The 27,729-nt window shown below is 43.3% G+C and overlaps 2 protein-coding genes and 1 long non-coding RNA gene across 4 annotated transcripts in view; 2 read left to right on the top strand and 1 right to left on the bottom strand.

Annotated features, from left to right (window-relative positions):
• Positions 1-14,458, top strand: part of LOC106613014 (endothelial cell-selective adhesion molecule) — a 90,748-nt gene extending 76,290 nt beyond the window's left edge. Inside the window, exons 3-7 of the mRNA XM_045724636.2 lie at positions 4,287-4,488; positions 4,849-5,004; positions 11,115-11,237; positions 11,333-11,462; positions 11,649-14,458. Of these exons, the coding sequence (XP_045580592.2) occupies positions 4,287-4,488; positions 4,849-5,004; positions 11,115-11,237; positions 11,333-11,462; positions 11,649-12,555 (1,518 nt within the window). The 3' untranslated portion in view covers positions 12,556-14,458. The remainder of the gene's footprint in view (positions 1-4,286; positions 4,489-4,848; positions 5,005-11,114; positions 11,238-11,332; positions 11,463-11,648) is intronic.
• A 147-nt stretch (positions 14,459-14,605) lies between these two features.
• On the bottom strand, positions 14,606-25,803 carry LOC106613017 (isobutyryl-CoA dehydrogenase, mitochondrial). Its single transcript, XM_014214845.3, has 11 exons — positions 25,647-25,803; positions 21,260-21,360; positions 20,865-21,034; positions 20,602-20,711; positions 20,405-20,481; positions 20,169-20,306; positions 19,812-19,947; positions 17,945-18,042; positions 17,702-17,854; positions 17,196-17,298; positions 14,606-17,025 (listed from the first exon to the last, which is right to left on the bottom strand). The coding sequence occupies exons 1-11, from the start codon at positions 25,759-25,761 to the stop codon at positions 16,967-16,969; spliced, it is 1,260 nt and encodes a 419-aa protein (XP_014070320.1). The 5' UTR covers positions 25,762-25,803; the 3' UTR covers positions 14,606-16,966.
• Positions 25,804-25,874: 71 nt separating this feature from the next.
• LOC106613019 (uncharacterized) lies at positions 25,875-27,671 on the top strand. Of its 2 annotated transcripts, XR_014378904.1 has the most exons (4): positions 25,884-26,120; positions 26,543-26,939; positions 27,016-27,100; positions 27,249-27,671. It is a non-coding gene; the product is annotated as an uncharacterized LOC106613019 (long non-coding RNA). The 2 variants fall into 2 exon arrangements; XR_001330405.3 differs by having other exon boundaries at positions 25,875-26,939.
• The last annotated feature ends 58 nt before the right edge of the window (positions 27,672-27,729 follow it).

Genomic DNA, 27,729 nt, shown 5'->3' with positions numbered 1-27,729 from the left:
TGAATTATGAGATTTTTGTTGTTTTGAATTTGCCGCCCTGCTATTTCCCTGGCTGTTGAATAGTGTGTCCCGCGGGTGGGACGCTAGCAACCCACATACCCCAGAGAGGTTAAATGTCAGGAATTGTGAAAATCTTGAGTTTAAATGTATTTGGCTAAGGTGTATGTAAACCTCCGACTTTATATATATATATATATACTGCTCCAAAAAATAAAGGGAACACTTAAACAACACAATGTAACTCCAAGTCAATCACACTTCTGTGAAATCAAACTGTCCACTTAGGAAGCAACACTGATTGACAATAAATTTCACATGCTGTTGTGCAAATGGAATAGACAACAGGTGGAAATTATAGGCAATTAGCAAGACACCCCCAATAAAGGAGTGGTTCTGCAAGTGGGGACCACAGACCACTTCTCAGTTCCTATGCTTCCTGGCTGATGTTTTGGTCACTTTTGAATGCTGGCGGTGCTTTCACTCTAGTGGTAGCATGAGACGGAGTCTACAACCCACACAAGTGGCTCAGGTAGTGCAGCTCATCCAGGATGGCACATCAATGCGAGCTGTGGCAAGAAGGTTTGCTGTGTCTGTCAGCGTAGTGTCCAGAGCATGGAGGCGCTACCAGGAGACAGGCCAGTACATCAGGAGACGTGGAGGAGGCCGTAGGAGGGCAACAACCCAGCAGCAGGACCGCTACCTCCGCCTTTGTGCAAGGAGGAGCAGGAGAAGCACTGCCAGAGCCCTGCAAAATGACCTCCAGCAGGCCACAAATGTGCATGTGTCTGCTCAAACGGTCAGAAACAGACTCCATGAGGGTGGTATGAGGGCCCGACGTCCACAGGTGGGGGTTGTGCTTACAGCCCAACACCGTGCAGGACGTTTGGCATTTGCCAGAGAACACCAAGATTGGCAAATTCGCCACTGGCGCCCTGTGCTCTTCACAGATGAAAGCAGGTTCACACTGAGCACGTGACAGACGTGACAGAGTCTGGAGACACAGTGGAGAACGTTATGCTGCCTGCAACATCCTCCAGCATGACCGGTTTGGCGGTGGGTCAGTCATGGTGTGGGGTGGCATTTCTTTGGGGGGCCGCACAGCCCTCCATGTGCTCGCCAGAGGTAGCCTGACTGCCATTAGGTACCGAGATGAGATCCTCAGACCCCTTGTGAGACCATATGCTGGTGCGGTTGGCCCTGGGTTCCTCCTAATGCAAGACAATGCTAGACCTCATGTGGCTGGAGTGTGTCAGCAGTTCCTGCAAGAGGAAGGCATTGATGCTATGGACTGGCCCGCCCGTTCCCCAGACCTGAATCCAATTGAGCACATCTGGGATATCATGTCTCACTCCATCCACCAACGCCACGTTGCACCACAGACTGTCCAGGAGTTGGCGGATGCTTTAGTCCAGGTCTGGGAGGAGATCCCTCAGGAGACCATCCGCCACCTCATCAGGAGCATGCCCAGGCGTTGTAGGGAGGTCATACAGGCACGTGGAGGCCACACACACTACTGAGCCTCATTTTGACTTGTTTTAAGGACATTACATCAAAGTTGGATGAGCCTGTAGTGTGGATTTCCACTTTAATTTTGAGTGTGACTCCAAATCCAGACCTCCATGGGTTGATAAATTGGATTTCCATTGATTATTCTTGTGTGATTTTGTTGTCAGCACATTCAACTATGTAAAGAAAAAAGTATTTAATAAGATTATTTATTTCATTCAGATCTAGGATGTGTTGTTTAAGTGTTCCCTTTATTTTTTTTGAGCAGTATATGTGTGTATGTATATATATGTGTGTTTGTGTGTGTGTGTGTTTGTGTATATATATGTGTGTGTATATATATATGTGTGTGTGTATGTGTATGTATGTATGTATGTATGTATGTGTGCATATATATATATATATATATATATATATATATATATATATATATATATATATATATGTGTGTGTGTGTATATATGCGTATGTGTGTATATATGTGTATATATATATATATATATGTGTGTGTATATATGCGTATGTGTGTATATATGTGTGTGTATATATGCGTATGTGTGTATATATGTGTATATATATATGCATATATGTGTGTATATATATATATATGCGTATGTGTGTATATATGTGTATATATATATATACACATACATACACACACACATACATATATATACACATACATACATATAGCTGTATATACATACATACAGCTGTATATATATCGGTATCGGCGTTGAAAAATTGTGATTGGTCGACCTCTAGTTTCCACAGAAACCAGTGTTGCTGGATCTTTTGTCATGAACTTTTCTCTGAAGTGTTATGTCCCTCTAGTTGGTGTGCGGTCTGAAGGAATAGACTTGTGTTCAAGCTGTTGATAAACTGTTGAAGAAGCTGTTTGATCATTTCAGGGCTGGGAGCTGCTTTGCTCAGGTTTCAGACAATTTTACTTTGTACCGGACCAACCTCCCATTCTCAGTAATCCAATCTCCTTCTAGTAATGCCACATCTCACAGGTATTTCAGCTATGCGGCAGGTAGCCTAGTGGTTAGAGGGGCGAGCCAGCAACCCGAGGGATGCCAGTTTGAATCCCGTGTCCGACTGGAAAAAGCTGGTTGGAAATGAGCTGTCAACTAGAGGGTTGCTGGTATCAAATCCTGGATGCCATTGCCTGCAGTTGTGCCCTGAGCAAAGCATTTAACCCCCTACAACAACAGGTGCCTAGTGTGGCAGCCCCCTGCACCTCTCAAAAACCGGTATGTCTGTTTTTTTGGAGGACAATAAAGTAATCTTAATCTTAATGGCATGTACAGTGCCTATAGAAATTCTACACCCCCTTGAACTTTTTTCACATTTTACTGCCTTAAAATGAAATCTAAAAAGGAAATCAATTAGATTTCTTTCCTATACATCCAGACAACCTACTCCACATTTTCAAAGTGAAAGAAAGTTATATAACATTTTCCAAATTAAGAAAAAAAAGAACTGAAGTATCATAATTGGATAAGTCTCCACCCCCCTAAGTTAATAGTTGGTGGAAGCTCCTTTGGCAGCCATTACAGCTGTGAATAATTTTCATTAAGATTCTACTAACTTTGCACAACTCTTAGGGCAACATATATCCATTGTTTTTGTCAAAATGTCTCAGGCTCCATAAATTTGGTTGGGAATTATTGATATAAACGTTATATGCCCGAACTCCGACTCAATTGGGCTTCCCAAAAATAATATGGTCAATGTGAAATAACATTCATTTTGAAAAGGCGATTTTTAGCCATTTTTATGACCCATCTAATAGAGCTGTAGCAGGCTCGCTTTCAAGTCCCCACTTTGTGGCACAATGTTACTATGCTCTATGTGCCAGAAATTTGAGCCTGGGGATGAGGTTAGTTTACCGCCTATGCATGTAGTTTTGTGAGACTGTGTATTAGGATTATTCTCAACAACCATCCTGATGGCTCTTTAGTTTTATAGATACAGACGAAATATGTGGTAACCAGTGGAGGCTGCTCAGGGGAGAACGGCTAATAATAAAGGCTTGAACAGAGCCAATGGATTGGCATCAAACCATGTATTTGATGCCATTCTACCTACTCCGCTCCAGCCATTACCACAAGCCCGTCCTCCCCAATTAATGTGCTTGCCACCAACCTCCTGTGGTGGTAACCATACGTCACTAACGGTGTGGTTGTGTTGCATGTATCTCCTGTATGTTTAGAAAACCTCTCGATGGGTGTGTGCGTGGCTTCTTCAGTGATTACGATAATCTCAGTAGTTTCACTGGCCTGTGAGCTTATCTTTAACAGAAAATCAGTCTAAAAATTCTAACTCCCATCTGTACATACATATCAGGATTATCTGAAGGACATTGACTTCTGTTATACGGTACAATTGTGTGGCTATAGATAGCACCGAAAATTGTATTTCAGCTCAATATCAGTATTGTATATTTAGAGAACCTGTATTTCTGTAGTTACTTGCATTGGTTTTCATTACAACAAATCCTCTCGTGCAGTGTTGCAAAAATGCTAGTCTCTCTCCTCGACAAGCAACACAAATTCTGGCTTGAAAAAGGCTAACAATATGTAGAGTTTATATACAGTATGCTGGCGCAAATAGAGGGCTTCTATGGAATGGAGTGCTCATCCGGGTAAAATCCTATCATTGCTGACAGTACATTTGGTTCCTGAACTGCGAAAAGGAACACAATCTACCGTAGCGTTCCCTATTGTGAAGTATTTCCCTTGTGAAGTATTTCCCTTGTCTGTCTGTATGTGCAGGTCATCTCCTACAGTAACGGTGAGCCAGGGATAGGTAGTCCTGAGTTCAGGAAGCGTGTTGGGTTCAGCCTGTCCATGCCTTCGGCCAATCTCTCCATCTACATCAACAACACCCAGGAGTCAGACTCAGGACGATACCTCTGCAATGTCATCATCCCTGGAGCCGCCGGACTCTCTGGAGAAATGCGCCTTAATGTCAAAGGTACCATCTGGACCGGACGCCTCGTTTCTGGCACTTTCCAAAAATACTTGACTGTTTTTTGGGCCAACACTCAGAGATGGAATCACAAAAGTGTAAACTGTACTGCAGTTTGTACATATGCACTGGGCTGTCTCTATAATATTTTCCTTCAGCTTCAACAGATGGAGTGTGTTGGCACATTTCCATTACCTTGTGCAGTGTAGCCAGCATTCTTGGAAATACAGTACCCTGTTCAATTGAAATGGATTAATACGATACTTCAGGAGGTCAATTGGGGTCAATTGTAGTAGACCAAATCCTTTAATTTGTTTCTCTCATAGCTCTTCTGTTGTTTCTAACTATCTGTTCTCCCTCACTCAGTCCCTCCCTCGCCTCCAGTGTGCTTGATGACTGGGTCATCTGTGCTGAACGGCAACGTGACACTGAGCTGTAAGTCCAGCTCGGGCAAACCCATCCCTCAGTACAAGTGGACCAAGAATGCCCCCATGTCAGAGGTCTTCTTTTCCCCCATGCAGAGTGAGTACTCCTTAATATCTGTACCAATAATGTTAGCCAATCACATTACCTCACTGCCTCAGTTAAGTTTTATGATAATACGAGTAGTCCCCATCAGAATGGATTGATTCCTTATTGAATATACACAGAGTACAAAACATTAAACACCTTCCTAATATTGAGTTGCACCAATATTTGCCATCAGAATTCGTCGGGGCATGGACTCAACAAGGTGTCGAAAAGCGTTCCACAGGGATGCTGGCCCATGTTGACTCCAATGCTTCCCACAGTTGTGTCAAGTTGGCTGGATGTCCTTTGGGTGGTGGACCATTTTTGATACACACAGGAAACGTTTGAGCATGAAAAATCCAGCAGCGTTGCAGTTCTTGACACACTCAAACCGGTGCGTCTGGAACCTACTACCATAACTCGTTCAAAGGCACTTCAAACTTTTGTCTTACCCATTCACCCTCTGAATGGTACACAATTCATGTTTCAATCGTCTCAATTGTCTCAGGTGACAACAATAAAGGATCATAGCTTTCACCTGGATTCACCTGGTCAGTATATGTCATGGAAAGAGTTCCTAATGTTTTGTACACTCAGTGTATGTACTGTACTGTATGATATAAGGATTACAAAGGATAGCTCACCTCCATCCATCGCCGATGTATAGCACTCAACCATGTGATGCAGAGTAACCACTACTAACCAGCACTGAAAACACCTGCCACTACTGTGGATGGGTGCAATATCATTTTAGTCAATGCAAACTGTCATTGTCCTCTTCACAGCAGCTTTATATGGGTTATTGTAGTAAGGAGCCCTGCCTGTCACTAAGATTGTCAAAATGAGAGCTAAAATAGATACATTGATAGACTCTAAGTAATACCTAGCTTCTAAATAGCCATTGACATAAGATGGAGATGATTCCAAATGAATAACAAATATATAGTTTCAGAGATTCAGCCTATAATTCTGATATTTTTTTTCTCCACTAATTGGTCTTTTGACCAATCAGATCCGCTCCTTTGCCAATAGAAATATAATTGGGCTGACTGTGTGAACACAGCCATAGTATCTTCCATGTTTTTACTGGTAGATCTGTTCAGAAAACCCATTCAGGATGCATTCTCCCATATGGTGTTATCTCTCCTAACCTTCTCCTCTGGAATGTATTGCCAGGGGTTCGCTTGTTAACTCTGTGAGTCGGGCTAAATGTTGAGGACAAATGTGTGGTGTGTTGGCGATGAGATTGCAGATTCTAATTTCTCTCTTTTTTTCTCTCTGGTGACTGAGTTTTTTTCTTTGAAATGCCACAACATGCATCACTTAATCCTCTTTAAAGAATGGGAAACGTTCACAATGTACACTCTGCATGCTTATGTCAGACTTGCAGAGAGAGAGAGCGAGAGAAAAATATTAAATCAAGGTTTATTTTTCTTACTTTACTGCACATATGCCTTTTATATTGTATTATTTTGTGAAGATGTGAAAATACAGTGGAAACAATTATTGTGAAAGCACCAGCTGTTTCTGAGCAACAATGAGGCTTACACTGGTTGACCAAGTATTGGAATAGCTCCTCCTCTGATCTCTGATCCCCTTGCTTCTTCTATAGATTACCCAGCAAATAATACACTTCATCTGTTTCACTGCCTTATTGACTCAATGTCCAGGACTGTGGGTTTGAATGCGCCACCAAACACACACCGACAAACCTGCAAAATCTCTAGAACACTCTGATCCTGTGTATTTTTCTCTTTGACCTGGCACATGCTCTCTGTGACAGAGCCTCCACCCCTGTGTTCTACTGGCTTTCTAAAGGGCACTACTTTCGACTGAGCGTAAGGGCTTGGTATTATCAAACTCAAGTGTTCATTTTAATTGTTTTGGTCCAGCAGCAGCAGGCTAATTATTTTCTGGTACTGAAACATTTGGCAAGTTTGAGTTGTTTATGGTAGTAACTTTGTCAGTGGTAGCACATTGCTTAGCCTAAATTACCCGTATGGAACAAGAGATGTGATTTACAACACCATGTGACCTGAGCCTACCTACTGTAGAAACATTGAAGTTGTTGTAATAAAATTTGTCTTCGTTTTTATTTGATTTGATTAAAAACCAAGCTTATGTAAATTATTCTCTTTCGTAATGCTATACCAACCTAACTGAAAATGTAATCTTGCTTATTTAACATTTGACATGTCCATACATGGCTCGCATATGATGCAACGCAATTTAGCCTAATGTAGCCTATGTAAGGTATTTTCTGCTTATGAAAGTGCTGTGTAAGATAATTCCATATTGAAGCCAATTACCTACTTACAATGTAGACTGCATACATTTTTTACATATTTACCAAAAAACTAGATACATTTTTGTTATTGCTATTATGGCCTATTAGGTCACTGTTGGTTTTGAAAAAAAACTATACTCCACAAATCACAATAGACTAAGATGAACATTCATGCCCTCCCACTGAATTGGAGTGCATGACAACACACAACGTCAAAGACCGTGCATGACTTGAAGCCACCACATATTAGCTATTGATTGGTCAAGCCTTTGCCACACCTACAACTTCTTCATTCATCAAAAGCCAGCCCTTTTACGACACCTCCAGGTATTTCATCCCGCCGTGAAAATGGAAACAATATTTTCTGACACACCCCATGAGCTATTTTAGTTTGATTGAGGGAAGCTCGCTTTATTGACAATCAGCATGTCTCTCTCGCTTCATTCTAAGATGCTGTGTTTCTATTGTTCCCGGTCTCTACTTTTCTCCTGCCTCTCTCATCACTCTTTTCTTGCAAACTTTTGCAGCTATCAACACCTTACAACTCCCTTCTAAGGGCTAGGGGTTGATGTCTCTCTTCCCTAATCACTCTCTGCACCAGCCCTTCTTCTCTCAGTCACTATCTCTGCCACTTTTCTCTCCTGCATGACCACAGAATGGAGAGCCTGCCCCTCGCCCTTGCTTGTTCTAGGGTTCATGGGTAAGGGTTTCACACATACATCCTCAACCCACCACAACCCCTTTAGGACTCAGAAGCCTGTAGAGCCCCACAGCCTAAAAAACGGAAATGAGTTACCTCTGGTTTGTTCAGCCATTCCTATAGGGGAATTAATGAGGAAGGAATGGGGTTTTGGGATAAATGCCAAAAATAATGTCTGAGGTAAACACAGGCTTAGGAGATCTTATAGGTTTTGTTCTATGAGATAATATCAGTCAGTTAACATGGCCTTTATTAATTATGAAGCCTTTATGTGCATTAAGTGCGTGTTTTATGTGCATTAAGTGCTTCAACATTCACAATAGTGGCATTAGCTGACAAAGTTTATCTCATAGAACAAACTGTATCAAATATCCTGAGCCTGAGTTTACCACAGACCTTATTTTTTGGCGTTTATCCAAAAACCCACCAAAAAACCCATTCATCCCTCCATAGGCATTGGCCAATGAGTCATGGCAGAGTTTGTGCCTACAAAAAGACTCTATTGCGCTCTATAATCTTGCTGGTGTCACCCCAACCCCCCATCCCCAGGTAAACTCCCCTGACCCACCACTGGACAGACACAGCTATAAAGTTGAACCTTTAGAAGAATTGTATATGTTATTCATCCAAAGGCATGTCTTTATTAATCCTCACAAATGATTTTGCCTTGAATACATCTGCATTGCCCTTTATAAACTCAGTCAATCTGAGATTACATGTCTTTGACCAGGCTGGTTAGACTTGCGTGATAGAAAATGTTTCCTTTGGTATGGATCAACTGATATGAGCCCTTGACCCTTAGACATCTGGCCTGAAGATGAAACTACATAACATAGCAACCACTATACTGTAGGTTAACCTCTTCATAACATGCTCAAATAACACAATATAAAAGTACGAAAGTCCACAGTAATCAATATGCTAATAGAAAATAAATGGTAAATGACTGTAAAGGCAACAGTAAAGTCAAGTAGTGAATGTAAAGGTAGGCTACGTATCAAGGCCATAGAGAAAGAGAAAGCCTGGACTTTCTCACAATGGCTGTCATTGGTCCATTGCATCAAATGACAGACATTCAATGATTAAATCAAAACTATGATTGCAAGGTCCACTCTGCTGCGTTTGCTGAGGTCATTGAGTTTTGATTTAATCCAAAATAAGTGTTTTGTTTTTGTCTTGTACGTAGACTAAGATTGTGTCTTAACATTCTTGATATGTATGAAACATGAAGGTGCACAATTAACAGTTGGCACAAATACTGTGAGTTTGTTTGTGTTCTTGCGTTCTTAGATCTTTCCAGTAGAAATGTTTGTGATAGTCACTTGCTACTGTAGTTAGTACTGTAGTTAGTTATTTCATGGTTTGATTTCAGTGTATTTTGATCAGTACAATACTTTCTTGGTATATAGAGATTGGTGATGTCTTTGGATCTTGATTCCAGTGCAATTCAGAAAATCTGCCAAATTTAAGAATGGGTTGATCTGTCGTTAATCTGTAGCAATTCTGTCTGGCTCCTCTGGGTTACTAATGTCAGGTGCCAATTGTACACACCTATAGGCACGTCCATCTGCAAATGATATCTTCTCCAAGAGGTTTTGTTTATTCTGAAAGTAAAGTAAGTATGAGTTGGCAGTAGCACCATTGCGTTGCGGAGTTTGTGTGCTTTGCGTGCCTAATGATTTCCCCCCACCCTCCCAGAGAGAACAGCAGATGGTGCATGCTGAGGTTATCAAACAAGCATCCCAGCCAGCAGTTCATTCCTAGACTTTGGGACAGGGACAAACAGCTGTTTGTCACAATAAAAATTTAGGACAGAGGACATCATTCGCCATAGTTTATTTATAGGATTTTCTAGTCTGGTTATTAGTAAAGGTACTGACATCATATTGTGAACTTTAGCTTCTCTACTTGAGTTGAGCTGGTTGAGTCACTGGGTTGTTTGATTCTCCATTTATGATATGCCTCAGAATATATGATGAAGATATAACTATTTGTTTTCCCCCTTGATCCTTTATATTGGTATATATGGGTAGAGGCCCCAGCCACCCAAGTCATAGACTGTTCTCTCTGCCACCGCACAGCAAGCGGTACCGATGCACCAAGTCTGGAACCAACAGGACCCTGAACAGCTTCTAGGCATAAGACTGCTAAATAGTTAGCCTATTTTGACTCACCACATATTATGCTGCTACTGCTTATCTATCCTGTTGCCTATTCACTTTACCCCTACCTATATGTACATTCTACCTCAATTACCTCATACCCCTGCACATTGACTCAGTACTGGTACCCCGTGTATAAAGTTAGCGTTACTCATTGTGTATTTTTTCCTTGTGTTATCTTTATATTATTAATACATTTCTCTTTGCATTGTTGGAAAGGGCCCGTAAGTAATCATTTCACTGTTAGTCTACACCTGTTGTTTATGACGCATGTGATGAATAAAATGTGATTTAATTTGAAAACATCTGATGAAAATATTCTCTCATGACGTTTCCAATCGGATTTTGAGGGGATTTGCTTGATAAGAGCTGCTTCACATGTTTATTATTCTCTAGTGCCCCCAGTGCTACACACTTACAATAGAGCATCCCCACGCCAGCTATGACAAGTGGACCACAGCAACTAGGATTATGTCAACTGATGAAGTCCAGCTGTGAAAAGCCACAGGTTCTGATTCATCATTGTGGAGACTCCTTGTCTGGTGTTTAACCATTTGCTAGTGAGGTCTCTCCATATAACCTCATTATTTATGCCTGGGACAGAAAGGGGTGATATCAAAGAGGATCCGCACTGGTATAAAGAGAACCAACAGCCCATCCCACTGGGCAAAAACTGGTTGAATCGACATTGTTTCCATGTGGAATAGACATTGAATTGACATCTGCGCCCAGTGGGATTTGACTCCCTAGGACCAGGATACCCTTCAATACTTATAGCTTCGGAACCAAGAGAGTATTGTACTTACTAGAGTGTGTAGTCTGTTTGCATAGATACTGTAGCTACCCGTGTTACCTAGTGTAACTCAACATTACTGTAGATGGAGATTGTGTATAACATTCTGTGCACTGTACAGTACATGAATATGTTCATGATGTAGAGGTAAGAGTGTGTAACTCTGTCTTTCTCTTTCAGATGAGAGGCAAGGCACCCTCAGGCTGAGTAACCTCACCAAGAGCATGTCAGGGAAATATGTGTGCCGAGCTAGCAACACTGCCGGCTCTGACACTTGCTCTATCAACCTGGAGGTCTTCACCTGTATGTATAGGAAGTAAACACACAATCTCATACTAGTATATACAGACTGCTCTTGTTTCCTGTTCTAATCCTCTCTGTGGCGTCCTCTTCCACAGCCTCTAATGCTGGAGCGATTGTTGCTGCTACTCTGGGGTCCATCGTGGCACTGGTAGCCATCATACTCTTCCTCATCTTCATACTGAGGAGGAGAGACCACGAAGAGGAGGAGCTAGCCAATGATATCAAGTGAGACTTTGTCATTGGAAAGACAGGTGCAGTTGTTAAACGTCACAGGATGTACAACTACTAGTACTCCATGGACAGTGTTCTAATTCAGTTTCTGCAGGTTGGTGATTGGAGAATGTGTGTAGCATGTGATATGATCTTGGTTTGTGTTCTCTCATTGGCTGTCTGTCTGTCTATCCATTACAGGGAGGATGCCCAGGCACCCAAGCGTGTTTCCTGGGCAAAGAGCGGCACAGGCTCAGACATCCTCTCCAAAAATGGCACGCTGTCCTCCATAGCCACGAGCCCACATCTACGAGACCCCCAGCAGCCCAACAACTTCCCCTACCCCACTGCTCCGGCCTCTGACACAGGCTCTGTGCTCAACGCCTACCGCCTTCGGCCTGGAGAGCTCAACCCCCTGCAGGGCCTCCCAGGGTACATCAGTGGCACACCTCCACCCAGGCACACCAGACCCCTCTGTGTTGCAAACAACATTGATGCCACCTCTCCACACAGGCACAGTCGACCCCCCAGTTCTAACCACATCAGTGGGACTCTACCCCCTGGCCACACCCGGCCCCTCAGCACTAGTATCATTGTTGACACCCCTCCCCATGGGTTCAGTCAACCCCCCAGTCCTAACCATGTTGGTGTCACCTCTCCACATGTGCACAGCAGACCCCCTAGTTCTAACATTGGTACCCCCTCCCCACATGGGAACAGTCAACCCCCAAGTTCTAACAATATTGGTGCCCCCTCTCCACATGGGCACTGCAGACCACCAAGCTCAAACCACATTGGCGGTAGCGCTCCACACAGGCACAGTCGACCTCCCAGTTCCAAGCACAGTCGACCCCCCAGTTCCAACCATAGCCGACCTCCCAGCATCAGTAGCATGCCTCACTATGGACACAGCAGAACCTCCAGTTTCAACGGTGCCCCACCCCATTCCCCACCTGGCCACATGGTCACAGAGCCCGACAAGACTGAGGGGGCCCAGCCCCAGGTGCCACGCCCTCTCACCTCGCCAATCAGCTCCACCACCCTGGCCCGGATAGGTGCTGTGCCCATCTTGGTGCCCGCTCAGAGCCAGGCTGGATCACTGGTATAGCCCACTGGAGTGTCTCACGTTTTACTTTTGAACACAAACTGATGCAAATGGAAAGACTTTCTCAAAGGAAGACTGTATAGAGGAGAGAAGGATTTGCTACAAATTAAAATCACTTTTATTGCAGTTCAAAGTAGAATGAAGAACTCATGCTAAAGAAGACAAATGAGAAAATATGACACTTGTGGAATCTACTGTATTCAAGTCTGCACAAGTTCAAAGACTTGTTTTATTCTTTTTGCTGTTTTCAAATGCCATGATCAGACAGATTCTTTAAGGTTAAAACAAGGCCTATTCTCTAAAACATTTTGTTGGAACAAGTTGTTTGTGAATCCATATATTTGACAGTTTTGACTTAGTCGTGGCCAAAAGTTGAATGACACAAATATTAATTTCCACAAAGTTTGCTGCTTCAGTGTCTTTAGATGTTACTATGGAATACTGAAGTATAATTACAAGCATTTCATAAGTGTCAAAGGCTTTTATTGACAATTACATGAAGTTGATGCAAAGAGTCAATATTTGCAGTGTTGACCCTTCTTTTTCAAGACCTCTGCAATCCGCCCTGGCATGCTGCTAATTAACTTCTGGGCCACATCCTGAGTGATGGCAGCCCATTATTGCATAATCAATGCTTGGAGTTTGTCAGAATTTGTGGGTTTTTGTTTGTCCACCCGCATCTTGAGGATTGACCACAAGCTCTCAATGGGATTAAGGTCTGGGGAGTTTCCTGGCCATGGACCCACAATATCAATGTTTTGTTCCCCGAGCCACTTAGTTATCACTTTCCTTATGGCAAGGTGCTCCATCATGCTGGAAAAGGCATTGTTCGTCACCAAACTGTTCCTGGATGGTTGGGAGAAGTTGCTCTCGGAGGATGTGTTGGTACCATTCTTTATTCATGGCTGTGTTCTTAGGCAAAATTGTGAGTGAGCCCACTCCCTTGGCTGAGAAGCAACCCCACACATGAATGGTCTCAGGATGCTTTACTGTTGGCATGACACAGGACTGATGGTAGCGCTCACCTTGTCTTCTCCGGCCAAGCTTTTTTCCCGGATGCCCCAAACTATTGGAAAGGGGATTCAGAGAAAATGACTTTACCCCAGTCCTCAGCAGTCCAATCCCTGTACCTTTTGCAGAATATCAGTCTGTCCCTGATGTTTTTCCTGGAGAGAAGTGGCTTCTTTGCTGCCCTTCTTGACACCAGGCCATCCTCAAAGTCTTAGCCGCACTCACACCTGCCTGCTGCCATTCCAGAGCAAGCTCTGTACAGGTGGTGCCCCGATCCCGCAGCTGAATCAACTTTAGGAGACGGTCCTGGCACTTGCTGGACTTTCTTGGGCGCCCTGAAGCCTTCTTTACAATTGAACCGCTCTCCTTGAAGTTCTTGGTGATCCGATAAATGGTTGATTTAGGTGCAATCTTACTGGCAACAATATCCTTGCCTGTGATGCCCTTTTTGTGCAAAGCAATGATGATGGCACGTGTTTCCTTGCAGGTAACCATGGTTGACAGAGGAAGAACAATGATTCCAAGCACCACCCTCCTTTTGAAGCTTCCAGTCTGTTATTCGAACTCAATCAGCATGCGTGATCTCCAGCCTTGTCCTCGTCAACACTTACACCTGTGTTAACGAGAGAATCACTGACATGTCAGCTGGTCCTTTTGTGGCAGGGCTGAAATGCATTGGAAATGTTTTTGGGGGAATCAGTTCATTTGCATGGCAAAGAGGGACTTTGCAATTCATCTGATCATTCTTCATAACATTCTGGAGTATATGCAAATTGCCATCATGCAGACCTTGTTAAAATGAATGTGTCATTCTCAACTTTTGGCCATGACTATATACGCCAGTTACAACAATTGACGAGGGTTTGCCTGGAGAGAATGTATGCTCATCAACTCTCACCATCATGTTGACACTAAGCACATTACTGCTCAGAGATGTAAAGCGTTCTTCTCAGGCCAACTGTTCATGTTGAGTTGTGAACAGCCCATTTAATAGAATTTCAATACTGGAAATGTTTAAAGACAAGAAAGCGTTGACCCATACTTGTATCTAATAAGAATATTTGTAGTTTTATTACATTTATGTACACAGAGAATATATTACTAATCTCAATTAGGTAGCTGGAATGTATAATTTGTCAATGACTGAGATATCTGGGTTTTAAATATTCTTCCCTTAACGGCAAAAGGTTCTTAAAGGTCTAGTGCAGTCAATTGTGATTACCTGTGTTTTGAGGTTGGAATACTGTGAAATTATAATGGCCATTTAGTGTAAGAGCTGCTTGAGAATTTGGTCATTGTTTTCAATAAAAATTTTGCCAACATCATTGTTATCCAGAAATGATTTGATAGAGAAACAGCTGCATTGGACCTTTAAAACATGGTTCTTATAATGCAGTACCAAATATACTGCTCAAAAAAATAAAGGGAACACTTAAACAACACAATGTAACTCCAAGTTATTCACACTTCTGTGAAATCAAACTGTCCACTTAGGAAGCAACACTGATTGACAATACATTTCACATGCTGTTGTGCAAATGGAATAGACAACAGGTGGAAATTATAGGCAATTAGCAAGACACCCCCAATAAAGGAGTGGTTCTGCAGGTGGTAACCACAGACCACTTCTCAGTTTCTATGCTTCCTGGCTGATGTTTTGGTCACTTTTGAATGCTGGCGGTGCTTTCACTCTAGTGGTAGCATGAGACGGAGTCTACAACCCACACAAGTGGCTCAGGTAGTGCAGCTCATCCAGGATGGCACATCAATGCGAGCTGTGGCAAGAAGGTTTGCTGTGTCTGTCAGCGTAGTGTCCAGAGCATGGAGGCGCTACCAGGAGACAGGCCAGTACATCAGGAGACGTGGAGGAGGCCGTAGGAGGGCAACAACCCGGCAGCAGGACCGCTACCTCCGCCTTTGTGCAAGGAGGAGCAGGAGGAGCACTGCCAGAGCCCTGCAAAATGACCTCTAGCAGGCCACATATGCGCAGGTGTCTGCTCAAACGGTCAGAAACAGACTTCATGAGGGTGGTATGAGGGCCCGACGTCCACAGGTGGGGGTTGTGCTTACAGCCCAACACCGTGCAGGACATTTGGCATTTGCCAGAGAACACCAAGATTGGCAAATTCGGCACTGACACCCTGTGCTCTTCACAGATGAAAGCAGGTTCACACTGAGCACATGTGACAGACGTGACAGTCTGGAGACGCCGTGGAGAACGTTCTGCCTGCAACATCCTCCAGCATGACTGGTTTGTCGGTGGGTCAGTCATGGTGTGGGGTGGCATTTCGTTGTGGGGCCGCACAGCCCTCCATAGGTAGCCTGACTGCCATTAGGTACCGAGATGAGATCCTCAGACCCCTTGTGAGACCATATGCTGGTGCGGTTGGCCCTGGGTTCCTCCTAATGCAAGACAATGCTAGACCTCATGTGGCTGGAGTGTGTCAGCAGTTCCTGCAAGAGGAAGGAATTGATGCTATGGACAGGCCCGCCCGTTCCCCAGACCTGAATCCAATTGAGCACATCTGGGACATCATGTCTCTCTCCATCCACCAACGCCACGTTGCACCACAGACTGTCCAGGAGTTGGCAGATGCTTTAGTCCAGGTCTGGGAGGAGATCCCTCAGGAGACCATCCGCCACCTCATCAGGAGCATGCCCAGGCGTTGTAGGGAGGTCATACAGGCACGTGGAGGCCACACACACTACTGAGCCTCATTTTGACTTGTTTTAAGGACATTACATCAAAGTTGGATCAGCCTGTAGTGTGGTTTTCCACTTTAATTTTGAGTGTGACTCCAAATCCAGACCTCCATGGGTTGATAAAATTGGATTTCCATTGATTATTTTGTTGACAGCACATTCAACTATGTAAAGAAAAGTATTTAATAAGATTATTTCATTCATTCAGATCTAGGATGTGTTATTTTAGTGTTCCCTTTATTTTTTTTGAGCAGTGTATTATATAAAACCTCAGTCATCCAACCCACCTGGATGATACATTTAATATTGTTTTATGATTAAACTGAATCATGAGAACCAAACTTGCTCATGTTTCAAATGTTGCCACCATATCTGAATGTGCAGGAGAAACCGTGATGTCATCGAACTAATCTGATATAGATAACCAAAAACCTTCACCCCAATACTGATCCACAAAATACAGCATGGACAAATATGACATCTAATATGGTTCCACTTCCATATCCCTCAATGAGCAGCTGTTATTTCATTCCACACAAACAGAAAAAGACCTAATTACAGCTTTAGCCTATAGTATTCCCCCTTTAAAAGAGGGGCGTTCCAAGACACTTGAGGGATACAGTCAAACAACAAGCCTGCCACCACACCATCCCTTCAAGACAGGAGAAAGTCCATTTTTGGCCAGCCCATGGCATTATATTTATCCAGACTCTGACAGTAAACTTCTGGCAATTATCATCCGCATCACTTCATTTGTTCCTGAAAGAGAGAAAATATAAAAGGGTAAATCAGTAATTTGTCAATGCAACAGTGGCTAGTGATCAAGTTTATAAAGATGTGTGCATTGCCATTAAAATACTGAACCATTATGTTAAAAAGCACAATTTCACAAGGACAGCTTTGTCATAGTAAGAGCGGTGCATACATACCCTCCAGTATCTGGTGTACTCTGATATCCCGGACAAACTGCTGAACAGCGTAGTCTTTGAGGTAACCGTATCCACCATGCATCTGGAGTGCCTGGTTACAGATCTGTTGAGAGAGGGCAAAGATACCGATGTGCAGCTACATCTAATAGACTTCTACATCATTACCAGTGCGTAAGAGGAGACCACTTACTGTAAAACGTTGAGTCTCCAACATGCACTGGTCCATTTTAATGGTTGGGCATCGTTTCACATTTTAGCAAAGAAACACTGGCCTACAATAAGCTCTGGGTCCCCCCCAAAAAGTGTCATTATGCTGCAGTGGAATTTCACTGCACCTCTACCTTGCGTTGAATGACTGATCCCTGCATGTCAAAACACAAGTCTGCTGCAGTTAAAACAAATACACTTCCAGGCTAATAGCTAGCTAATGGAAGTTTTACAGTAAATACTAAAATAACACAGTATCCCTAAGAACCATTTTAAAGAGGAAAAACGAATTGACTCACGTTGAAGCACTCGTCAGTGACAAAGAGTTTGGCCATGGAGCAGAGGGACACAGCGTCAGACCTGCCCTCCTGCAGTGCCAAGGCAGCCTCACGCACCAACAGACGCGACGCCACTAGCTTGGTGGCCATCTCTGCCAACTTAAACTGCAGGAACTACAAAAGAAACCCAGAGAGAAACCGTCAAACACAGTATCACTAAAGGTCTTTCCCAATTCAGAGCTGTAGACCTGATGGAACGCTTACCTGGTTGCTTGAGAGGGTATCTCCAAACTGCTTGCGTACTAACAGGTGATCTCTCGCCAGCTGTACACATGCATGGGCCGCCCCAAGAGAACAAGAGGCTGCAGGCAGATAATGCACAGTAAGTTAATGTAGCAGACACCTGAGCCTTGGTTGTGTTTTCAAAATGTGAAGTAAATGGGTTAAGGAAAACCGACTTCAGAAAAAAATAATAATAAACACAGATAAAGCTAAAGTCGGAAGTTTACATACTTAGGTTGGAGTCATTAAAACTCGTTTTTCAACCACTCCACAAATTTCTTGTTAACAAACTATAGTTTTGGCAAGTCGGTCAGGACATCTACTTTGTGCATGACACAAGTCATTTTCCAACAATTGTTTAGAGACAGATTATTTCACTGTATCACAATTCCAGTGGGTCAGAAGTTTACATACTGTACACCAAGTTGACTGTGCCTTTAAACAGCTTGGAAAATTCCAGAAAATGATGTCATGGCTTTAGAAGCTTCTGATAGGCTAATTGACATAATTTGAGACAATTGGAGGTGTACCTGTGGATGTATTTCAAGGCCTAACTTCAAACTCAGTGCCTCTTTGCTTGACATCATGGGAAAATCAAAAGAAATCAGCCAAGACCTCAGAAAAAGAATTGTAGACCTCCGCAAGTCTGGTTCATCCTTGGGAGCAATTTCCAAATGCCTGAAGGTACCACGTTCATCTGTACAAACAATAGTATGCAAGTATAAACACCATGGGACCACGCAGCCGTCATACCTCTCAGGAAGGAGACACGTTCTGTCTCCTAGAGATGAGCGTACTTTGGTGCAAAAAGTGCAAATCAATCCCAGAACAGCAGCAAAGGACCTTGTGAAGATGCTGGAGGAAACGGGTACAAAAGTATCTATATCCACAGTAAAACAAGTCCTATATCGACATAACCTGAAAGGCCGCTCAGCAAGGAAGAAGCCACCGCTCCAAAACCGCCATGAAAAAGCCTGACTACGGTTTGCAACTGCACATGGGGACAAAGACCGTACTTTTTGGAGAAAAGTCCTCTGGTCTGATGAAACAAAAATAGAACTGTTTGGCCATAATGACCATCGTTATGTTTGGAGGAAAAGGGGGAGGCTTGCAAGCCAAAGAACACCATCCCAACCGTGAAGTAGGGGGGTGGCAGAATCATGTTGTGGGAGTGCTTTGCTGCAGGAGGGACTGGTGCACTTCACAAAATAGATGGCATCATGAGGTAGGAAAATGAAGTGGATATATTGAAGCAACATCTCAAGACATCAGTCAGGAAGTTTAAGCTTAGTCGCAAATGGGTCTTCCAAATGGACACTGACCCCAAGCATACTTCCAAAGTTGTGGCAAAATGGCTTAAGGACAACAAAGTCAAGGTATTGGAGTGGCCATCACAAAGCTCTGACCTCAATCCTATAGATCATTTGTGGGCAGAACTGAAAAAGCTTGTGCGAGCAAGGAGGCCTACAAAACACTCTGTCAGGAGGAATGGGCCAAAATTCACCCAACTTATTGTGGGAAGCTTGTGGAAGGCTACCCGAAACGTTTGACCCAGGTTAAACAATTTAAAGGCGATGCTACCAAATACTAAATGAGTATGTAAACTTCTGACCCACTGAGAATGTGATGAAAGAAATAAAAGCTGAAAAAAAAAGCATTCTCTATTATTCTGACATTTCACATTCTTAAAATCAAGTGGTGATCCTAACTGACCTAAGACATGGAATTTTTTCTAGGACTAAACGTCAGGAATTGTGAAAAACTGAGTTTAAATGTATTTGGCTAAGGTATATATATATCTCAAATAACAAACCATTGAAACAAAAAGGTAAACCTGTTGCCACCTCACCAATATTGATCCTGCCGCCATTCAGGCCTCTCATAGCGATGTTAAAGCCCTGTCCCTCCTGACCCAGCCGACTGGTCACTGGGACGTGGCAGTCCTCTAAGATCACTGCTCTGGTTGGCTGAGAGTTCCATCCCACCTGTAGAGAGAGAGAACAGAGGCCTCCGTTGGAGAATCACTGCATCCCTCAGGGCTTCAACACAACTATGCCCCCTGGTGGGCATGGCTTCACTTAGACATGTAGAAATTAACTATAGACCATGTAAGTTTGTAGGCTCCTGCTTTACAGTTTATTAGACATAAGGATTGTATTCAAAATGACCAATTTAAGACTATCAACATCAATCAAAGGCCAGCTACCTTCTTCTCCTTCTTGCCAAAGCTGAGTCCTGGAGTGTCTTTCTCCACCACCACACAGGAGATCCCCTTGGGACCTTTCCCTCCCGTCCGACACATTACAATGTACACATCTGTGTCTCCTCCTCCACTGATGAAGGCCTGCAGCAGGACAAACACAGTGAGAGTGATACCTCCACTTTACATCACAATTTATTCTTTCATATCAGCTACAGTAAGGCGATGAATAAAAACAGTACCTTGGACCCATTGAGAACATAATGGTCTCCTTCCAACTTTGCAGTAGTGAGTAACGAAGCAGCATCACTGCCACTGCCTGAAACATGAATGGGAAATGAGATTCAATAAGACAGAAAGGATAGCCACACTATACAGGTTCATGGTGTCAATGCATGACACCATCACATAATAGAAAGATGAGGACAAAAAAACCAACCTGGCTCAGTGAGACAATAAGAGGCAAACTTGTCCATCGTACAAAGCTCAGGGCAGTACTTCTCCCTCTGCTCAGTGTTGCCAAAGGTGTCAATCATCCAGTTACACATGCTGCACAGAAATGAGCATCTATTAATGAACACCCCATACTTACCCCTGCTTTCAATTAATATTAGTCCATCATCTATATGTGATGTTTGGTGAATCTCTTGAGCAGACACTTTTGAGAGGTTGTGGTGATTGCTGGCATTGGCCATGCCTTACTTGTGAATGCTGATGTAGGCTGTGGTGCTAACGCAGCCTGTCGATAAGGCCTCAAAGATGAGCGAGGTGTCCAGACGAGACAAGCCAGATCCCCCCACCTCCGGCTGGACATAGATCCCCCCAAACCCCAGCTGGGCAGCCTTACGCATGGTCTCCACCGGGAAGATTTCCTGAACAACGAAAGTTGCTTTTTACCTTCATACAAATGCCCTCTCATAAAAAAAGGGGTTTAGTGATTGCAGAGGAGGCTGGTGGGAGAAGCTAATGGCTGGAATGGCATTCATGGAAAGGAGTCAAACAGGTAGTTTCCATATGTTTGATACGGTTCCTTTTATTCCATTGACATGTATGGGCTGAAAGGGAATAGCTAAACAAACTGCACTTCACAGTAATACCTTTTCATCCCACTCAGCCATGTGTGGAGACATTTCATTTGCTGCAAAGTCAAAGGCCATCTTCTGAAACTCTTTCTGTTCATCACTGAGGCCATGAGCAGCTGCAAGGAGGGAGTTAAGAATAGAGTCATGCAGGTGTAACAGTTGTTAAAAGACTGTGTGAATTTCACCAGGTTCATATATGAATATGGCATGTTGATTTGTTATTATGCATGCCTGCATCTTGGGAGTAGGGGAGTGTGTACTTGCATTTTGCCCTTTGTGCTCAAATCATTTTGATGAACTATGAGAGGTAGGCATGCTTTTTCTGTCGTCTTCAGAAAAGTTTGATTATTTTAAGCACAAAGTCACACACACACACACAGTGTTTTGTTCATGAATAATGTTGTATATTTAGAGGTTACTCATAAGTGTATTGTTAAGATGCACTTGTAACTGTAGTTTTTAGGATGATATTAACATTCTGAATTCAACATGTGGTTAATAGTTATCTAAGGTATTAGCAGGCTATTGTATGTGTGAACGATGGCTAGCTCCTCGAATGACCCCAGTCCCTTGTATTGTGCATCTGTTGTAGAAAGAGGCGACGATTCGCAGAACATATGTGCTCTACAAATGTTTTATTTTCTTTTGGATGCAGATGCAGGATGCAGAGAGTGAATTCTGCTTAATTAAAACAACCTGATCTCCAAAGTCCACATCTATAGTCTCAATCAACCACACACAACGCAGAGTTACAGCGGCGCAGTACAGCACCGGTTACACAGGGCACATACTGCATAAAGTCTAGCAGTGTTAAGAATAGCGTCACGCAGGGCACATAATGCATAAAGTCTAGCGGTGTTAAGAATAGTCACGAAGGGCACATACTGCATAAAGTCTAGCAGTGTTAGACAATGGCAGTACTGTTGAGTGCGGCATAATTACCAGAATCGTTTTAAACATTTTTACTTGAAGAGAAATAGTTGAAAAACCATTGAACATCACACACATCACACTTGCCCTTACATCACATCTGTCAAGTCAACGTAGATCAGGACAGAAGCCCACCCCAAGGCAGGGTCGTAGAACACACACACCTCTGCCTCAGAAGCATTTCGCTACATTCGCATTAACATCTGATAACCATGTGTATGTGACCAATACAATTTGATTTGAGAGGTGGAAAGGAGACATGGCTGACCAATAGGAATCAAGTGGCTTTCCTCAAGTAAGACTGTCTGTACACCACCATGCATGCTTAACACTCCAGCCACCCTACAATCTAAGCTTGATGCCCTCAATCTCACACAAATTATCAATGAACCTACCAGGTACCACCCCAAAGCCGTAAACACGGGCACCCTCATAGATATCATCCTAACCAACTTGCCCTCTAAATACACCTCTGCTGTTTTCAACCAAGATCTCAGCGATCACTGCCACATTGCCTGCATCCGTAAAGGGTCAGCGGTCAAACGACCGCCACTCATCACTGTCAAACGCTTCCTGAAACACTTCAGCGACCAGGCCTTTCTAATCGACCTGGCCCCGGTATCCTGGAAGGATATTGACCTCATCCCTTCAGTAGAGGATGCCCGGTTATTTTTTTAAATGCCTTCCTCACCATCTTAAATAAGCATGCCCCATTCAAGAAATGTAGAACCAGGAACAGATATAGCCCTTGGTTCTCTCCAGACCTGACTGCCCTTAACCAACACAAAAACATCCTGTGGCGTTCTGCATTAGCATCGAACAGCCCCCGTGATATGCAACTTTTCAGGGAAGTTAGAAACCAATATACACAGGCAGTTAGAAAAGCAAAGGCTAGCTTTTTCAAGCAGAAATGTACTTCCTGCAACACAAACTCAAAAAAGTTCTGGGACACTAAAGTCCTTGGAGAATAAGAGCACATCCTCTCAGCTGCCCACTGCACTGAGGATAGGAAACTCTCACCACCGATAAATCCACTATAATTGAGAATTTCAATAAGCATTTTTCTACGGCTGGCCATGCTTTTCACCTGGCTACCCCTACCCCAGTCAACAGCACTGCACCCCCCACAGCAACTCACCCAAGCCTTCCCCATTTCTCCTTCTCCCAAATCCAGTAAGCTGATGTTCTGAAAGAGCTGCAAAATCTGGACCCCTACAAATCAGCCGGGCTAGACAATCTGGACACTTTCTAAAATGATCTGCCGAAATTGTTGCAACCCCTATTACTAGCCTGTTCAACCTCTCTTTTGTGTCATCTGAGATTCCCAAAGATTGGAAAGCAGCTGCGGTCATCCCCCTCTTCAAAGGGGGGGACACTCTTGACCCAAACTGCTACAGACATATATCAGCACTGCACTGCACAGCATACACAGCCTTTCTAAAGTCTTCGAAAGCCAAGTCAACAAACAGATTACCGACCATTTCGAATCCCACCGCACCTTCTCCGCTATGCAATCTGGTTTCAGAGCTGGTCATGGGTGCACCACAGCCACGCTCAAGGTCCTAAATGATATCATAACCACCATCGATAAGAAACAATACTGTGCAGCCGTATTCATTGACCTGGCCAAGGCTTTCGACTCTGTCAATCACCACATCCTCATCGGCAGACTCAATAGCCTTGGTTTCTAAAATGATTGCCTCGCCTGGTTCGCCAACTACTTCTCTGATAGAGTTTAGTGTGTCAAATCGGAGGGCCTGTTGTCCGGGCCTCTGGCAGTCTATGGGGGTGCCACAGGGTTCAATTCTTGGGCCGACTCTTTTCTCTGTATACATCAATGATGTCGCTCTTGCTGCTGGTGAGTCTCGATCCACCTCTACACAGACGACACCATTCTGTATACTTCTGGCCCTTCTTTGGACACTGTTAACTACCCTCCAGACGAGCTTCAATGCCATACAACTCTCCTTCCGTGGCCTCCAACTGCTCTTAAATGCAAGAAACTAAATGCATGCTCTTCAACCGATCGCTGCCTGCACCTGCCCGCCCGTCCAGCATCACTACTCTGGACGGTTCTTACTTAGAATATGTGGACAACTACAAATACCTAGGTGTCTGGTTAGACTGTAAACTCTCCTTCCAGACTCACATCAAACATCTCCAATCTAAAGTTAAATCTAGAATTGGCTTCCTATTTCACAACAAAGCATCCTTCACTCATGCTGCCAAACATACCCTCGTAAAACTGACCATCCTACCGATCCTCGACTTCGGCAACGTCATTTACAAAATAGCCTAAAATACCCTACTCAATAAATTAGATGCAGTCTATCACAGTGCCATCTGTTTTGTCACCAAAGCCCCATATACTACCCACCACTGCGACCTGTACGCTCTCGTTGGCTGGCCCTCGCTTCATACTTGTCGCCAAACCCACTGGCTCCAGGTCATCTAAAAGACCCTGCTGGGTAAAGTTCCCCTTTATCTCAGCTCGCTGGTCACCATAGCAGCACCCACCTGTAGCACGCGCTCTAGCAGGTGTATCTCTCTGGTCACCCCCAAAGCCAATCCCTCCTTCGGCCGCCTCTCCTTCCAGTTCTCTGCTGCCAATGACTGGAACGAACTACAAAAATCTCTGAAACTGGAAACACTTATCTCCCTCACTAGCCTTAAGCACCAGCTGTCAGAGCAGCTCACAGATTACTGCACCTGTACATAGCCCATCTATACATTTAGCCCAAACAACTACCTCTTCCCCTACTGTATTTATTTATTTTGCTCCTTTGCACCCCATTATTTCTATTTCTACTTTCTTCCACTGCAAATCTACCATTCCAGTGTTTTACTTGCTATATTGTATTTACTTCACCACCATGGCCTTTTTTGCCTTTACCTCCCTTATCTCACCTCATTTGCTCACTTTGTATATAGACTTATTTTTCTACTATATTATTGACTGTAGGTTTGTTTTACTCCATGTGTAACTCTGTGTTGTTGTATGTGTCAAACTGCTTTGCTTTATCTTGACCAGTTCGAAATTTTAAATGAGAACTTGTTCTCAACTTGCCTACCTGGTTAAATAAAGGTGAAATAAAAAATAAATAAATAATTCTTAAAATTCATACAGTTACAATGCATCAACACGACTACTTTAGCTGCAAAATAACGATTGAGTATCACTTGACCACCAGAGGTTGTTACATAGCTCGTTAGGTAGTACAGTAGAACGTTACCAACAGAGGTCAATATGACTAAGTAGTACATAAGTAGCAATGCATTTCTGGAAAATGCACACTTAGCAATGAAAAACAAGACACTTTATGCAGTCAGTTACCTACTAACGTTAGTCAGCTAACTAGTTTAGCGAGCAATTCTGCTCATCCCAACTAATGTTAACACGTCAGATGACTAGCAGTGCAAGTCCGCATTACTCTACCAACGATTTAAACCCCAAAATGCTCATGGAACTTACGGTCAATGCATGAAGCTATTCCTCGTCTCTGTGCGCTGTTCGATATTAAACGACATCTTCTGCCAATGCATAAACTCAGTCTGGCAACTCTAGAGAACGTTCCAACAGCCGCCATGTTGGTCACTGGTTATGTCACGCTGATGCTGTAGGGAAATGTAGTTCCATTACATAAGATAAGTGTAGTTCTTATTTTTATTGTGCAGCTCCTGGTTAGTTTTCTTCGATCCTTTTTCAGGAAAAGCCTAATTTTTCTCGTAATTTCATTAACCACCGAGAAATACCCTAAGGTCAATTGCTTGCTTAAACCATAGACATTAAGGAGTCCTAAACAGAGAAATCAAACTAAAGCGAACTGTTTCTACATCACGTGCCTTTGAACTACGTCACTAGCGCGGGAGTTATTCATTATTCTGAGTCCTTCCTTTTGCAGCGTACTGACGGGACCACTTCGATTCGCATCTTTATAACATACCAGTAAGTAACAATGTAATCCTTTGCATAATTAACTGATTTTAATGAAACCCGTGGAACACTACAATCCAGTAAGTAAAAGCATTCACATTTCTGTACAATACATGACATTGCAAGGTTTGTCAACGTCCCTGAAACTGTTGCACAATCACTTTACTAGCACTATGATTTGATTTTCGAATGGCTATTTTCGTGCTACTTTGTATGCGTTGTTTTTGGCAACCTTGTACTTTACAAAGTTTTTGGCACAGATTCCTGTTGAAACGTTCCAATTATACCCACCCCCACAGTACTGTCACAGAGCCAGACATATGCTTTGAAAATGGCATAAATGTCAAGATATTCTGTTCTCCTTAATAATAATAGGATGGTGTCATCTATGGCTATTCCATGTCAGGCTTTGTGGTTAATGTGTCTTCCCTTAGATTGGAAGGTTGGGGGTTCAATCCCCCAGTCAAGTTATACCAAAGACTCAAATGTGACCTGATGGATCTGCTTGGCTTTCAGCACTAAGGAAATGGATTGGGGGCAAGGCCCTGAGGCAGACTAGCATCCTGTCTAGGGAGTATACTTTTACATCAAGCTGCCTAACGATATACAGAAACAGGAGATAGGCTATTGCCCTATGGGTCGTCAAGGCTTACTTATTTACTATGCCAGTTTGGGATCAAGGATTTGAAGACTCTTCCCAACCAAATTGGGTGTTGGGATGTTGTTTGGAACTACCGGGCCTGTAACTTCATGCGAGACATGAAAGCGGGGCAGCAAGTATTCTTCTAGCACAGTAACTGCAAGGAGCCTGGAATATCTGGAGTTATGAAGGTGAGCCTCTACCTGTTCCTATTTCTGTTGGTTGTGTTTCAGGTATGGTGCCTCTCACCTGCTTTCTCTTTTCCAGATTGTAAAGGAGTCCTATGTGGACCAGTTTTACAAGAAAGATGTCCATTACGACACCTCCAGCAAGGCAGACAACCCCAGATAGAGTATGGAATGATTTCATGTTTACATTTGTTTGCGTTCCAAATGGCTTGAGATCAAGATACATCACTGATATGTAACAGGCTTTTTAAAAATCACAATCCAATTTACTGTACTAGTACTCTGCTGGCTTGTTTCATGTTTGACTGTCAGGTTGGTGTCCAGTTTGAGAGGATGTTGAATCACTTCATTCCTCTGTCTGAGTTGAAGAAGACCCACCTGCAGCACAAGGCAGGCCCCTGAATGGCATGGCTCTCTTCACCAGGGTGTCTGTCCAGCCCCTCACCAGAGGTACGTGGAGATCAGTGACACTGAGTAATATGGTTGTCAAATCTCCACCTCATCATAGTTTACAAAGCTTTTGTCTAAGTAAAATCATATATTAAAAACAAATTAAAGTGAGTTTGGAGGACAAAGACCCACTGTGAAGATTTGGACAAGATGATGATGATGCTAATATGTTTACTGTCTATTGAACCATTGTGCTTGTATTGAATGAAAATTGTCTCAAGGTTTCTGTGTTTGTCAGACACCCTGGAGTTTATTTCTAATATTAAATATGTTTATATTAAGACAGTTCATGTGTTTGCCTTCACTGTCTATAAAGGGGATCATTTCAGTCTAAACATGCAAC

Source organism: Salmo salar, chromosome 09, assembly GCF_965601325.2.
Source record: "Salmo salar chromosome 09, fSalSal1, whole genome shotgun sequence".
Classification (NCBI taxonomy): Eukaryota; Metazoa; Chordata; class Actinopteri; order Salmoniformes; family Salmonidae; genus Salmo; species Salmo salar.
Note: the sequence above shows the minus strand (reverse complement) of the source record. Positions and strands in the feature narration are given on the sequence as shown.

Coding starts and splice junctions, on each gene's coding strand:
- LOC106613017 (XM_014214845.3), bottom strand. CDS start 25,761: ATGGCGGCTGTTGGAACGTTCTCTAGAGTTGCCAGACTGAGTTTATGC. Junction 20,307..20,404: donor ATGTTCTCAATGGGTCCAAG/GTACTGTTTTTA, acceptor GTCCTGCTGCAG/GCCTTCATCAGTGGAGGAGG. Junction 17,855..17,944: donor ATACCCTCTCAAGCAACCAG/GTAAGCGTTCCA, acceptor TTTCTTTTGTAG/TTCCTGCAGTTTAAGTTGGC.